The 15,614-nt window shown below is 48.4% G+C and overlaps 6 protein-coding genes across 6 annotated transcripts; 4 read left to right on the top strand and 2 right to left on the bottom strand.

Moving 5' to 3' along the window:
- Positions 1 to 1,133: 1,133 nt before the first annotated feature.
- CTRU02_214174 (uncharacterized protein) lies at positions 1,134 to 2,482 on the top strand (the record flags this gene model as incomplete). Its single annotated transcript, XM_036729493.2, has 4 exons — positions 1,134 to 1,161; positions 1,325 to 1,395; positions 1,452 to 1,825; positions 1,876 to 2,482. 4 exons carry the CDS (start codon positions 1,134 to 1,136, stop codon positions 2,480 to 2,482), a joined length of 1,080 nt encoding a protein of 359 aa, XP_036578664.2.
- Positions 2,483 to 3,268: 786 nt separating this feature from the next.
- On the top strand, positions 3,269 to 3,778 carry CTRU02_214173 (uncharacterized protein; the record flags this gene model as incomplete). The annotated part of the gene is made up of 1 exon (XM_036729492.1): positions 3,269 to 3,778. One exon carries the CDS (start codon positions 3,269 to 3,271, stop codon positions 3,776 to 3,778), a length of 510 nt encoding a protein of 169 aa, XP_036578663.1.
- Positions 3,779 to 4,007: 229 nt separating this feature from the next.
- Positions 4,008 to 5,558, bottom strand: CTRU02_214172 (arginine permease; the record flags this gene model as incomplete). Its single annotated transcript, XM_036729491.1, has 2 exons — positions 4,008 to 5,414; positions 5,475 to 5,558. The coding sequence occupies 2 exons, from the start codon at positions 5,556 to 5,558 to the stop codon at positions 4,008 to 4,010; spliced, it is 1,491 nt and encodes a 496-aa protein (XP_036578662.1).
- A 5,498-nt stretch (positions 5,559 to 11,056) lies between these two features.
- Positions 11,057 to 12,671, top strand: CTRU02_214171 (phytanoyl dioxygenase; the record flags this gene model as incomplete). Its single annotated transcript, XM_036729490.1, has 5 exons — positions 11,057 to 11,200; positions 11,262 to 11,659; positions 11,725 to 11,850; positions 11,916 to 12,219; positions 12,297 to 12,671. The coding sequence occupies 5 exons, from the start codon at positions 11,057 to 11,059 to the stop codon at positions 12,669 to 12,671; spliced, it is 1,347 nt and encodes a 448-aa protein (XP_036578661.1).
- Positions 12,672 to 13,583: 912 nt separating this feature from the next.
- Positions 13,584 to 14,573, top strand: CTRU02_214170 (2,3-dihydroxybenzoic acid decarboxylase; the record flags this gene model as incomplete). Its single annotated transcript, XM_036729489.1, has 1 exon — positions 13,584 to 14,573. One exon carries the CDS (start codon positions 13,584 to 13,586, stop codon positions 14,571 to 14,573), a length of 990 nt encoding a protein of 329 aa, XP_036578660.1.
- A 468-nt stretch (positions 14,574 to 15,041) lies between these two features.
- CTRU02_214169 (seed maturation protein pm25-like protein) lies at positions 15,042 to 15,581 on the bottom strand (the record flags this gene model as incomplete). Its single annotated transcript, XM_036729488.1, has 2 exons — positions 15,042 to 15,134; positions 15,189 to 15,581. 2 exons carry the CDS (start codon positions 15,579 to 15,581, stop codon positions 15,042 to 15,044), a joined length of 486 nt encoding a protein of 161 aa, XP_036578659.1.
- Between the last annotated feature and the right edge of the window lie 33 nt (positions 15,582 to 15,614).

The following is a 15,614-nucleotide window of genomic DNA, read 5'->3' as shown; positions in this document are numbered from 1 at the left end:
CCCTGGACGGACTGAGGCAATCGTCCTTCATGCGCGAGTTATGTTGGTCACTACTCGTCGGCATGGCCAAGGTCCGCGTAAAGGAAACCGAGCCGGGATCAAGAACATGCCGTGTCCAGTGAGGGTTCAGATATGGCGGGTCCGACTAACCTGACCATTTGCAACAAAAGACCCCGAGTGCTGTGGAGGAGACTATGCAGCGTATATCAAGGGTATCAAAATGGTTCGATGTTGGTGTCATTTACCTGCCTTTTGCAGGTTTGCTGCCCTTGAGTGACCAGTATTTCTTTTTCTGTCTTCAATTTAACAGCCGAACGAAATGAGCATCGAAGGCTAATTGTCTCTGTTGTTGTCTTTCTTCCTTGTTCCTATATTTGAGATCTATCACTGCTTCCAATGACATATTTCGAACCTAACCGAATGAGCATCCAACGCAGATTAAGGACGCGTGACTGAGATTTGGGAAATACGCAGCATGGGGGTGCAGCCCATGACTATGGAGACAGATCGCAATCTATCGCCCCATTCGTCCGTTGGTTGGACGCCAATACGACAGTAACTTTACAGTGTGCAGAATTAACCCTTAGTGCACGTATGATGTAGTGTAAAAAGTCCTTCAGCTTTATCCAACGGCAGGCCAACTCCCAGGCTCATCAGGGCAAGCGGTCACCCCACCTCTGTATGGAAGGAATTCGTGACCTGGTTCCAACAACATTTTGAATTTTTTCAATCCATGGAAGAAGCAGGGGCTTAGATCCATCCGAGGCGGTTGTGGACACTGAACTTTAGTAGGTACGAAATGCGTACACGGCGTCCCTTGTCGATCAAATAGCAAAATTCCTCGTGCAATTGTTAAAGGGGCAACGGTACTCACTCCTCTGGGAAAGTGAAAAGTGTCAAACCTGCATTCAGATCCTCTTGCAGATGACTCCTTTCAGGCTCTTAGCTAATGATTCAGGTCTTGAAAACTGGCTATGGATGACTTACTGTACGTGATGCCGCCGCCCGAGGGCGAGGTTCGGACGAAAATCAACCCCCCAGACACTTCTGGCGGTGTTTATCCAGCTGGAATTTCTACCACTGTTATTGCGCTAGTAACGGTGGCTCTTCGTATATTCACCAGAACATACGTGATGCGTGGCAGTCTCGGTGTTGACGATTGTAAGTTGAGCAGAGACCATCTTTGCCTTGCCGAAGGAGCTGACAAACAACAAGATCTCGCTTTGGTTGCCATGGCGTTGTCCCTAGTTTTCTGCGGCCTTGCCCTTCATCGCAAGTCAGTCCAACTAATGCTTCCCACGCGGTTTTATTGACCGATAACCAGTTGTTCCTCTTGGTGCTGGCAAGCATATGTGGGATATTCTGGTGGCGGATTTCAGTCCTCCTTTCCTTCTCGTAAGTTTGTCCCTTTGCCCGCTTGTTGAATTCGCGCTTATGGAGGGGAAATATAGACCACTCTCGGAGTAACGATTACATACTCGACCTCGGTGTCATTTTCAAAGTTGTCGATTCTCACCTTTTATCTGCGGCTTTCACCAGAACGGACGTTTCGCATCATCGTGTACATTCTCCTCGGAATTGTGGCGGCATACACTGTCGCGTACCAATTGCTCATCATCTTTCAGTGTCAGCCAGTCAGCATGAGCTGGGATATCAACGCGAAGGGGACGTGTATTGGGAAACTAATTCCGATGATGACGCTAAGCGTTGCCAACATATTTATCGACATTGTCATTCTATTAATCCCTATCAAGGTTGTGTGGTCATTGCAGATGGCGCGCCGGCAAAAGATGTCACTAGTGCTGCTCTTTGCCACTGGTGGCTTGTAAGTCTAATTTGTTCCAATATCTCAGAAGTGTCTCTGACGAGCCGTAGTGTCTGTACTGCCGCGATCCAGCGAACAATAATTCTACCACCGCTCCTTGAAAGTTCCGATTATACTTGGGAGGTACCCCCGCAGATAATATGGGGTTTTGTCGAGATCAACGCAGGATTAGTATGCGCGGCGGTGCCAGCGCTGAAGCCGTTCTTCATGCGATATCTCCCCTTCATCTTGTCATCAAAACTCCGTTCCTCACAAGAACGATCCGGATATGGCCCATACTCAAACCCTATAGAAAAGAGCAACAAGAAAATGGGTGGTGCTCAGACGTATGAACTCTCTAGCAGAGATGATATGCCCGAGGGCTCCTCTGGATCGAGGCGGGATCCCAACGACGATGAGGCGAAGTTGTGGTTGTCACATGGAACACATGGCAGGAGGATGAGCACTCAGCAAGCCGAGTCGGACCTTGAGAACGACAAAATACGAAAGGATAATGATAGCCTTGACAGCCTTGAAAGCATCAGCGAACAGCACTCTGACCGAGTAGGTCCCAAAACTATTGTATCAACTTGGGGGCGGGGGTCCGAGGAAGTGCAGTCGCCAAGTGGAGGCATCAATGTGACAAGGGAGACGAGGATATCATATTCAAAAAGATGAGAAACGAATGGTCAAGGTTTGACCCTACGGCATTGGCAATCTCGCCAAGAATCAGATCGTCTCATTCCAGCCTGGATGAGCCACAAGCGGATTAAGAGGGTAATACAAACGCTGGCAAAGAACATACGCCAACCCTTCGTGGGTTACTGTAGGAGAAATGAATGATGAGAGTGTGGTGGCTGGCCTCCATTTTAGGGGTACTGAGTCGATGGTATACGTATTTTACTTGAGGTAAGGTATTTTGAGCTCTAAGGATAGGTACTTCATGGAGGTGTTGTAAACGCGACAGGTCTGCGGTTTGGTAAGCTCTGATCGTCGAGAAGGTATATAGAATAGGCCAATGGATTTTAAAATGTTTTTTTCTTAATATAAATACCATAAGTTTGTTGCTTTCTTGGCCAGTTCTTCATACCGTACAAAGCAAACTCGCTGCCAACTAAAATGCCCCCTATGAGGAATTATATAAGCAGTTCCTTCTAGCAGTAAGTCGACGCACGGATGCACCTTCCCACGGACATGACAGTGGGGAAAAGCTCAAGATGCCCCACCTCTCCCGCACTGCAGGAGGCCCCAAACCTTGCTGCTCCTGGTTTCCCTATCGACGACCTTATCATCCCTGTCATTTCTTGGTCGCTCAACTTCCCCTCTTCCTCTCTTCTCGCCGAGGTCATCCTCTTCCGACGGACAGTATTTACGCTTGTTCGCACCTCAGTATTGCTTCAAATTACCATCATCAATCCACCTCGAACGCGAGCGATTCGCGAGTCCGGATTAAGTCCTCTGAATATGTCTTCTCAATCGCCTACCCTCCGCAACATCCAGACCTCGACCGTCTTCCTGAACACGACGCTCGCAGGTCTTAACCTTGGCCTCTCCGTATTTGTGGTCCCCCGTCTTCTCGAGTCCCCAACCCCGCTGATGCTACGACAATGGACCAATATGTTCAAGCGAACCAGCCGTACTTTTCCCCTCCCTGTCCTCCTCTGCACCTTGAGTTACTGGTATATGGCCTACGCCCTCCGACATCTCCCTACGAAGTCGAGGCTCTTTACTGCGGCCGGCGCTCTCTGCCTTACAATTATTCCGTGGACCAAGTTCCTTATGCTTAGCATCAACAAGAAGTTGTTCAAGAAGGCCGAAGAGACAAAGGACATGGGTATCATGGCAATTGGCCTAACCCAGGAGGAAGAGGAGGGTGCCAAGTACCTAGTCGATCAATGGGGCCTATACAATCTCGGAAGGAGTATTGCCATCGGTCTTGGGGGTGTCGTTGGATTGTACACGATCGTCTCTTGATCCTATTAGAGTGAAGGTGGCTGGATCTGATACAACCATCTACTGTTTCTCTGTCTTTCCTTGCTTGTCGGAGCTTGTATCAAATTCTCGACCATTCACCAGCAAGAAGCACGTACTATACTAAATATTTTTTGAACACATGGGTATCATCATTACAACTATATCTACTAATTTACAGATTACAATATCCTCCACTATCCCAACATTTTTTTTTTGAAGACGTCTAACATTAAGATCGTGCACGCAGAGTTCCAGTCGTCACATCGGCATCAATGGCCTTGAGAGGCTTGGTACGGTTGAACAGCTTGTGGCTGACAAGCAGAACGACAAACAGAATGACGCTGATGTACGCGGTGAAAAAGCCACTAGTGCTCCACTCCATGAAGACGGTAAAGCCGTTGGTCAAAATGATGAGAACGTTGAAGAACAGACCGTACCAGGACAAGTACGGCTGGAAAGGCGCCACATAGGGCAGGGTGCTGCGGGGGATGTTCTGAGCCTTGAGAGCGGCCATGAAGCGGATATGGCAGATGTTGATGCAGGACCAACTAATGAAGCCAGCGACGGCGGTGATGTTGAGGAGCCAATCGAACACGACACCGCCATTCTCGGACAGGTTCATGTACGCCAGCAGACCAACGGCAGACGTGGTGGCGACCGCCATGTAAGGAGTACCATACTTGTTGGTCCATGTCATCCACTGAGGAGCGCACCTCTCGTTGGCCAGGGAAACCAGAATGCGGGAGCCCGAGTACACGTTCGAGTTAGCGGCAGAGAGGACAGCGGTCAAGAGCACAGCATTGATGATGTCAGGCAGAACCTTGACGCCGGCCAAATTCGCGGCAATGACGAGAGGAGAAGCCGAGGCATCTTGGGAATCCAATAGCAGCGACGGATTGTCAGAAGGAACAAGGAGACCGACGAAGAAGATGGTGGCAACGAACAGGGAGAAGATACCCCAGAACGTCCAGCGAACAGCACTGGGCACACTCTTCTCGGGGTCCTTGGTCTCACCAGCACCAATACCAACCAACTCGGATCCCTGAAAACTGAATCCGGCCGTGATCAGGACGGACCAGAAGCCAACAAACTTGCCAACAGAGCCCTCAACCATGGAGGCATTGAATGGGCCAGGGTCAACCCAGTACTTGAAGCCGAGGTAGCCTTGCTGGCCGACACCAGCGTTGATGCAGATGGCAAAGATGATGAATCCCACAATGGTGACAACCTTGATGCTCGCAAACCACATCTCGATCTCACCAAACATGCGAATAGGCATGAAGTTGAGGGCAGTGAAGATAACCCAGAAGATGGAGATGAAGATGGCGATGCTCAGGGTATCATTCCAGTACTGGATGATGACACCGGCTGCAGTCAACTCGAGGGCAAAGGTGATGGACCAACTGAACCAGTACATCCAGCCCATTGCAAAACCGAGAGTGGGGTCGATGAACCGGGAAGCATAGGAGGTGAAAGCACCCGGGACGGGGATGTACGTGGCCATCTCGCACAAGGCGGTCATGACGGAGTACACGATGCTGCCGATGAAGATGAAGGCAATCAGGCAGCCGACGGGTCCGGAAGTCGCGATAGCCTTGCCGCTACCGAGAAAGAGACCGGTACCGATAGTGCCACCTGTAAGGGCATGTTAGAGAGGACGCGACTAACCCCGGAAGGGACGCAATCCGACACATACCGATGGCAATGAATTGCAGATGGCGACTGTGGAGGGTGCGGTGAAGGCCCGTCTCACCCGTCTCCAAGTCAGTCTTGGAGCCATTGTTGGGGGTGATCTCGCCCTCGGTGGCCTGGGGCGTCTTCTCCTTGGAGCCGAACATGATTGAGTAGTTACTCGCTAGGGATATGCTACACGGGACGTTCACAGACTAGATCAAAGTCTCGTCGACCGCGGCTAGGCGCAAAGAGCACGTAAGAGATGAGGAGGATCGGGGTAAGAGGGAAGCCTGTTGATTCGCTTCTCCAGAGACCACCAGACGCATGAGCAAACGAAAACCTGGGGGAGGACAGGACAGGTTCCGCATCGACCAGAAGCTCATGGCATGATTAAATACAATACGGGCTTCTCTTACTCAACGGGTTCCACTTCGCGTCGACTCATCACAACCGGTAACGGTGGCCATGGGCAAAAAATCTCTAGAGGTGGACACAATGGCCTCGCTCGAGACCCCCTTCGCTTTCCTCCTTGCGGGTTGGCCGATGGAGCACGCGAGTGCTCACGGTCCACGACGCCCTAGTAGTGCGACTCGGGAGTCGGCCGTCAACGGGTAACAGCGGCGTTTTTCCAGGGGGGGCCCATCAAGCAGCAATCAACCAGGAAATGGGTCGTGTTGCTCCGAGCAGGCAGGCTATTGAGCTATCGACCAACGACATAACCAGCAACAGTCTACGTACACGTGTAGTAATGTGATATGAGAGGCGGTGGCAGGGTCCGAAGGGGGACAATGACATGCCATTCTACTGCAAGTGCCACCACGCTCGCAGTTCGTCCGATCGACCGGCATTTCAGTCGTATCTACGCCAGAAGCTGATTAGCTGCTCAAAGGCTGCGTTAAAAATCGAGCGCGGCGTCGCGCCACGCAGTTCCCACCGAACTTGGCCCGAGCCTCTTCCAGATGGTGTCCCCAATTCTTTTTTTTCTTTTCTCCGCCAAGCCAATCATTGTTGTCCAATTCCTGCAGATTAAAGCCAAGGACAGGCTATGCCTGGTCACCCAAGAGGTAGAAATTTTCTCGAACGTCTTGCTCACACCCTTTTTGCTTCCATCCAAGCCTTTCTTAACCAACATATGCTTGGGGCTCTTGGAAGTGAGCTTGTTCTGCTCTTGCCAAGTATGCCTCGACTTTTGATCTCTACGAGCTCTCAGCGGCGTATCCGATCCCCGGTATCAAATACCTCATACTGCGGTGTTCTTCCCGCCCATGTGCCCGTTGCTACCATCATCTTCTGTTATTGTCAGCCCTACGGCGCCTTTGACGCCCTGACACAACGCCACCAAGCCGCGCTAAACCGAGGTGGTGACATGCCGACTGCAAGAAAAAATTCCTGCTTTTCATGGGCGATCCCACGTTTGGTTATAGGCTGCGTCGGATTCCCAGTGACTACCACGCACAAGCTGTTTCGCCTCCCTTCCCGCCGCCCTCCATATCAGGCCAAGGATGACAATTTCCATCCCCTTGTTTCTCTTACGTCTTTTTGTGGACCTTGGCGCAGAATTTTCTGGTGATCGAGAGCGGGCCATTGATAGGGAGCAAGAACAAGACACATCAACTACGAGATGTTTTTTGTAACCTCTTTGTTTGGTCGAGTTGAAATGAGCTGACGTCGCGAATCGCAACGGCACAGCAGCCTTTTTTGTCGGCGCCCTGCACCGAGTCTGAGTAATTCGCTTGCTGTTTTAAGAAGGTCGTTATCGCCAGCCGATACCAAGCTTTCTAGCCTTCCCGCCTTCGTATTTCCATATCCCCATGGCATTTAGCCAAGGGCTATATCGCAGTTCCGCATATTCCTGCCGATGACGGGCACTGGTGCCGTACGCCGTCGGAGATGAGGCAATCGTCAGTTACGGCTCAGCGTCGGCAATAAGACTACGTGAGCCGGGCGGGCGCTTCACATCTTGGCCCACTTTAAAGTCGCGTGCATTAGCCTTCCGGTTTTTCGCTTCTGCATTCTCTTTCACCGGCAGTTATTGCCGGACTATGAGCGTGGGCAGTCGATTACTAGTATGAGATTCGAGTTGAGTATTCCGTATTCTGTGTTGATGAGAAATTCCCCCGTGAACAAAGGTTATTTTGCCTCTGGGTCGTAAACTCATTAAAAGTTCCTGGGTGCATCAAGCAAATTGCCGGATCGTCAATTGGGATGCTACTCAAATCCGATGACGGTAAAAAGAGGTCCTGATTTCGCCTGACTCTACAATACACACCCATCGACGCTCGATGATGCTGCACTTCGCTATAGGCACGACTGATAACAGCATGATTCAGCACCTCTTCCAGACCAAGCGTGGTGGTGTAAGCCGATTATCTCAGTTGACAGCCCTCCTTTGGGAGGATTAAAAATGCAGTGTAGGGCGCAGACCCGAATCAATTTTCCGATTGGCTTGACAGCTTCAGCTTGGGCTTGGGCTTACTTTATAGTTTCCAACTGAAGCAAGTCCAAAGCTTTTCAAAGCAACCATAAAAGTAACCTTGATCAAAACACTGGTGTCTTTTTATTTCCTGCCCCTCATGACAGAAGATAAGTGAGGCACCATTGCATCCGTATCCGCCTCGCTGAGTATCAGCTACCCTCTAGATGGCGGTCAAATGAACACTTTCTTCTCAAAACTATACACCTCCATTAATATCCCATTTCACAGCGCTGGATGATGCCTCCGACGACAGGTTGAGAAACACAGTACGGTTATACAGAACCCAGCAAGCAAGCATTTGGTCAAAGAACCATGATGGGGTAGTGAGAAGCAATACTTGGAGCTTTCCACCAGGATTTCGTTGAGTGGGCGGACGTGACGACATGTTCAGTGACATGTATGGTGGGGGCGGGTGACTGTATACGTTCTTTACTGTCGAAAGACCTCTGCTCACTAGCGTTTACTCGCATTCTTACGTGGATTAACAGCTAGATAAGACAGACGCCTGGGTCGTCATGGCCCCATGGCGGTAGTTAAGGAGGCGGTGGGTACGTTGTCGACGCTTGGGGATCTAGCATATATGCTCCGGCCCGAATTCGACGCCCGTGACCCACAAGCAGTAGATAAAGTTCTGTATAGCAAACTTCTATTATTCATTCGGTCTTGATATACTGGGGCGGGGGGGTATACTGGGGTAGAATACTATGGTACACATTGCGACGATTTGAGAGGCAACACTGCTCCCAGGACTCCATTGGTCCGCCTGCCTACGTATGACACTTGACAGGTTTAGACTGAGAGCATCGGCTTTTATATTAGATCGAATCTGTTTCGTTCTTTGATTTCTAACTAACTGCCAAATGTGTTTCGCAATTGACGCGGTGATTCATGTCAAAGCCCTTCTGGAGGTGTCCCCTCGGTGAGAGTTAGTGCTTCCTCCAACCGTGGAGACCAACAGTCCAGGTACCACTGGAGCCACTACAACTGCTCAACAACGCCACTTCTGCAATCAATTTGTGCTCACCTTGAATTATTGCCGATAAGAGATGTAGACGAGGTTCGAAAGTCTTGTATTTTGCGCCCCACAGTGCGACATAGCAGCCGTAAACACACACATCCCGCCGAGATGCGCAATCTGGACGACCGAGACTGGCTCCGCTCCGGATTATGGGTCAGTTCGGTGCCGGCTACGCGTTCCGATGGACAGACCAAGGGTTATTTAGCCACCAGGGGCCCAGTTGAGTCATCGACTAGACGCGATTTCTTGACTTGGAATTTGGTTGTAATTTCCGTTTCGGAATCCAGGTTTGCTCTCACATTGTCAACTCACGAGTGAGATTTCGTAGTGATTTCACACCTGAAATCCAAGAAGGGGTCGTGTGTCGCTAGTTTCATAGTAGAAACCATTCTGTCATATGTCTAGGTGCAAACTAAAGAATGCCACTTAAGGCGTATTCGTATCATCCGAGACTCGCAACTTTCTCTTTTTGAACCACCGACGCAACGAGACTGTCTCCATCAGGTACTTGTATGACACTGTTGCATCAGGCAACCAAATTGATATATACAGAAAGTTCTAGACTGTCATTAGTTCCGTGCCAACTTTCTTGGCGGATTTGATCTAGCTAATTTGTCGTGTTTGACAAAAGGCACAAAGCCTACAGTCTTCCACTCGCTTTTTAAGCGTCATAAGAGAAATGCATGATGATATGTGGATTTCTATGTTTTCTAGCTGCTTTTAACATAGAAACCAACTCTTGAACCCATACTGATCTGATGAATTGACTCGTACAGCTCAAGCATGTACGAGTATGCGGAGTGCTGTCTTCATACCAGTATACTTTGTTATTTTAAAGAAGTAGAAGCCAGACCGCACTATTAAAGGGTTTCGGACACACAATCGAGTAATAGACCCTTTAAATGCGATTGTAGCATTAATCTTAGTAAGTTATTAGACAAGACAGTTTCACTTGTCCCTTGGACATGGACGGTAGTCACGGTACATCACACAAGGTACACTTTGTTATTTGTTGTACCTAAGTACTGTTATTTATGTACGGGAATAGCCCAGTTCGCAGCGAATGACAGAATCAGTCTCCTCCGTAGACTTGTGATACTGGACCAAACTGTTTGCCAGACCAAGCCAACGAGATTTCACGGCATGGCTGTTATTTACTCTTCTTTATTTTTTTTTTTCACTGCCTATATAGCACAACTTTGCCCTGTTCTATGGATCGTATGTATCAACCTCTGGGACTCCTAATTAGATGATACCACCTTCCATTTTCTTGACGTACCACTGCGTGTTGTCTCACTGACCCAACCAGTTTTACTAGGAACGTAATGTTGGTCATATTTCAGTATATTAACCAACCTTTGCAGTTTAAATAGAGCCTAAATACCAAGTAAATAATCAGAAATAGAAGTACTTGATGAACCTTTCCTTGCTGCACTGGAGGCGTTGTTAGGATGGACACATGTTGACTAGAGAACTTCGATGCTGTTATTCTACAAGGTGGATTCAATAAAGTCAGGCTAGAATAAGCAAAGTATTTTCAAAAGAAAGTGAGCGAATTTCTACCTTCGTAAACAATTAACTATCGTGCATGAACAAGTCAGTGATTGAGGACAATGCACATATTTTGCGGGACAACAGTAAACCCCGCATTTGAAGGCAAGCACGACAGTATAAATGAGGGTGTCAATAATGGCCGAATAGAGTTGCGCGTATTCAGCGACCGAGGGTGGAAGAGTAACTTGGAGTATCCGTGTTTCGCGAGGGCGATGATACTTGGAGAGTTTAATGATGTAATCGATGTAAGGTTGGCACTCTTGGCGTCTTTTTGCAGCTATCAACTAGTATGAACCCTACCATCGCACGTTGGTGTTGAGCAAACCCAGTAAGCTGCGGAGAAAAGCACAGAGTTTCTGGTTGTTACATTGCATTGCTAGGCGTCAAGTGTCGCTCTCGGTCTCGTATTCGGCGTATTCTTCGTATACGGAACTGCGTGAGGGGATATATAAGTCTAGTCAATTGATTGAGATGCTATCTAGAATCTCTTTTGGTCACAACAAGGCTTCATTCCACGCTGAACTTGACATTTATCTTCTCACTTAAAATAATCGCCATGGCCGCCATAACTCTTCCGCCAGCAGAAGCTTCTTTGACTCCGGGGCTGGACTTCAAGGGTCTCACTTTGAGCGATCCTAAGGGGAAAGAATTCGAGTCACTTGCCTCGGAAGTGGTCGAAATCATTAAAGACAAACTTTCAGTAGGTTTATAACTTCCTCGAATTGCTATTTCAGATATCGCTTACAGATACTCTCATTAAGATTTTGGGCAAAGCCGACACGCTGGCGGAATTCATCGTTACAGACAAATTGCCCCGTGGCCAGCTTACAAAAACATTGTTTATTGATGCTCGGCCTAACGGCACCCGCCTGCTTGAGTCGCTAGCCGAGGGTGCCGAAGTAGATGTAACGATAATTCTTCGTCCAGACATGCTCTTTAGTCTGGCCAATGGTAGTTTGGACATCAACATGATTGCTCGTGTTGGGTTCAATATAACGGGAAAGACCCCACCTAAAGCCTATGACCTGTTGGATCTTTTGGGCCCCAAGCCCTCCAAGGTCATGGATTATGCGGAATATACCTTTCCTGATGCTGAATTACCAAAGCCAACCACCGATCTCAGCGAGGTCAAGCGCAACATAAAGCGGTTCGGATACGCGTACGTTTACTTGACGCACTGGATGACTATGGCCAAATATATGCGCAGCTAACACAAACCGTCAGAATTGTGAAAAACGCATTGAATTCTGAACAAGTTCAAATTGTGCGGCAAGCGATTCTTGAACAGGCCTCTGGGGAGCGCCAAGCTGGTGTTGCAGATATAGAGGGAGGAACGAACCAACGATTATGGTATGTGCTGCTCTCAAATGTACTCAAGCAATTTCTGAAAGCCATTTGACTAACTTTGACTTCAGGAATGTGATAAACAAGGGTGAAGAGTTTGTGGATCTTTTGAATCATCCTTTATTTGACGAGTTGTTGTCCTGGTTTTTGGGAGACTACGGCTATCTCACCCAGGCTTCCGTCAACATTCTCGGACCTAACAACATCCCGATGCCTTTTCATCGCGACCAAATTCCACTGAACCCTTTTACAGATGAACCTATCGGTCTGAGTTTCATGTTCTACGTCGAAGACTGCAGCAAATCTAACGGAGCTACGCATGTCATCCCTGCTTCTCATGTTGGACACGTACGACCATGGGATACTAACAGCTTCGTAAGTAGCCTTTTTGGGTTTCTCTCATCAGGCCATCTTCTGATAATGACACAAATTACTTACATGGTGACACGAAGGACGGCTCCATTCCCGCAGCAGCCCCTGCGGGTTCGTGCCTCGTTTTCAACACCACGCTCTGGCACTCAACGGGTGTCAACACCACCAGCGCTGAAAGGCCTGCTCTAATTTATGCATTCAGTCGTTACTTCATGAGCTCAACTGTTAACCCATATGTCAGCTTGCGACCAGAAGTCTTGGAAAAATTGACGCTGAGACAACGGCACCTCCTAGGCTTCGTTGTCCGCCCAGCGTACAACTGGGTTGGAAAGAAGAGGTCTCCAGGAGAGGTGCTTGATAAATACGGGGATGACACTGGTAAGATCAGAGCAGAGTACGTGCCGATTGGTGGAAAGACCAGTGGAATCCCGAGCATCTCTGAACGGACAATTTGAGCAAGTCTATGAGCCTTGATAGGAGTGAGCCGCATTAGGTCTGATGCGTATGTCAATTTGTAGATAAATATAAAATCTTGACGACTTTGGCTTGGAACAAAAGCCAATCAAGATCTGCCTTTGTCCTGTATTGTTGCATCTTCACATGAATTAGGGCCGTCATAACCTGGTTCCTTGCCAGGGATGCACTCACTGGGACGGGTCTTGCCGACTTGCGATGCATTCATCGCCAACAAAGTCCATGCGCCCAAGCTGAAACGTTTGAGCAGGGACTACGATCATTTGCTGAGTATCCCATCGGCTGCTAAATGGCTACAGGTACATTGTTACCAGTTTTTTGTCCACCTTTTACACCGCATAACAGAACTACACAACGCTCTGGCGGTTCGCACCTTTTCCCCACTTACAGCAGCATGTAACATGTAGCTTAGATAACTACAACTACTTCCGCAACAGTCAGGATAATTAGACAACATAAGTATTCAACAATTACATTATTTGATTGGCTAGAAACAACCTAGACTAACCCTTGACTGGATATCCCACCTCATGGCATTGTCTGTAATCATTTAACAGCCGATGGGATATGCCAATTCTCCTCAGCTTGGTCATCTCCTCTTCGAGCGACGACTGTCCAAAACCAATGAATAGCGGCAGTCAAGCAGAGGTTGGCTGCTATAATAACAATTTGACCTGTATAGCTGATTACCCTTAGACTGGCGATTGGTCAAGCTTTGTCGCAGAGTTTTGAGCCTAAAGTTGAGAGCTCGGACGTCACCGGAGACGTTCTCTTTAATAATGCCGTCACCGGCTGCATGTGATGTCAAAACCCCATTCGCCTTCAACCTATGTCCATTATTTACGCTATCAATTTTCCAAGTCTTTCAAAATTCTCGGTTGAGCACTATCAAAATGGCACCTCTCATTGCAATTGAGGAGCACTATCTTTCTCCTCTGCTTCCCGAGCAGAAGAACATGTACATCCGTCCAAGTATCAAGGACTTTGGGCCAGCCGTACTTGACAAGCTCGGAGACCTGGGCCCTGCTAGGTTGCAAGATATGGCAAATGACTCCATATCAATGACGGTCCTTTCCCACCTACCTACAACTGCTGAAGCTTCCGTTTGCAAATCCGTCAATAACGACCTTCATTCCAAGATTAGCAAACATCCAGACCATTACGCCGCTTTTGCTCTCTTACCTCTCGAAGATCCGGCTGCTGCCGCAGAAGAGCTAAAAAGATGCGTGCGGGAGCTGGGGTTTGTTGGTGCACTTACCGGAAACCATCTGGACGACGGCAGCTTTTTCGACACGCCCAAATTCTATCCTCTCTGGGAGGCGGCGCAGGAGCTAGATGTCCCCATCTACATTCACCCAACATTTGCTTCGAAGGAAGAGTCTAAAATCAATTTTGAAGGTCCTTATGACGCGGAGATCGCAAAGGCGTTGAGTGCGTGGGGCTGGGGCTGGCATTCACGGACGGCTCTGCACTTTCTTCGCCTTTTCGCGGCTGGAACCTTTGACAGATTCCCTAAACTGAAAATCATCTTGGGACACATGGGAGAGATGATCCCCTTCATGCTGGATCGGATCGTGAGGTCGTCGGGAAAATGGCCGCCTTCTGAAGATCGAAAGAGAGGGCTGAGAGATGTTTGGGACAGTAATGTGTGGGTTACAACCAGCGGCATGTTTTCACTGGCACCAATGGCTTGTTTACTGCAGGAGGCAAAGATGGATAGGATCATCTTCAGTGTTGATTACCCGTTCTCAAACAACGCACAAGGTCGGGAGTTTATGGAGAAGTTGAAGAACAGTGGGTTTGTCAATGAGGAGCAGTGGGAGGGAATTGCGTGGAAAAATGTCAAAAGCCTTCTTAATCTTAAGCTAGAACATCAGAAATGAATTGCTGTCGACGCGAGCGGTGACAGGGAAGACGACATTAGACCAGTTGAGAAATTCAAGTTTGGTGACTTATCTCAGGGCCAGTCAAATAACTAACTATTCAAGGAGTGCAGTATCAATGTGCTTGATTAGATCGGACTTTGTGCTGGCGTAGTAGTGCGTCTTAGGAACACAATGAGCATCGTTATATTTGTAAACACTCTAGTACCTGAGAGAAGGCATGTGATAGGTGGTTTTCTAGATGTGAGTATTGTGGAGGACAGGCTCGAAACAGTATTGACGCTTTTTGCGGCAGGGTCGAGTTCCTCGATATTTCTTTTGCCCCAATAGAAATGGAATGATTCACTATGAGATGATACGTAACCAATGAACTAAGACATTTTTATATCTGTCATGACCGTGAAAGGCAGCATTCAGAAAGATACTTGTATTACAACCAGACAGGCAATCTATTCAGTAGCCACCGATTCATGATCCCTTTGTTTTCTCATTCTCATCAGCAAGCGACTGCACATCAGCAGACGTGGATCCTTTGGGCGGTCGACCTCCTAATACGCGAGCCTGTATTATAATTAGCTAATCACTCATAACAATTGGTGATACGCAGGAACATACCTCTGCACTTTGCACATGTGCAGCATCCTCTTTTGTAATCTCATTCGCAGGCTTCCGCGCAACTTCGCCAGCTGTGGCCACAAAGTTTTGCTGCTTGTCATGCAGACTTTGTGCCGTGGCCGCGCTACCGCCTTTGATGGGCCCAGAGCCGGTCATATTCGACTCTAGTGTTGCGACAGTTGAAGCCTCAGTCTGAGTGATGGGTCTGCCTTCGACGGCTTGCTTTTGAAGCTCGCTCTTGTTCGGAAATTCAGGCTCCATTGTAAAAGGTTGTAATTTGAGGCGACGTTGGATTGTGTTTTCGTTAGTGTTGTAGCGATTATCATTCTCACCTCTATGAAGGGGGCAGGTTTTATAGTGGAAAAGGAATCGAACATAGGCAGATGATATCATACTGATGAGGCGGGTCAATCGGGCGATCGATTT

Source organism: Colletotrichum truncatum, assembly GCF_014235925.2.
Source record: "Colletotrichum truncatum strain CMES1059 chromosome Unknown Contig_0010, whole genome shotgun sequence".
Classification (NCBI taxonomy): domain Eukaryota; kingdom Fungi; phylum Ascomycota; class Sordariomycetes; order Glomerellales; family Glomerellaceae; genus Colletotrichum; species Colletotrichum truncatum.
This window is presented reverse-complemented; position numbering and strand designations above follow the sequence as displayed.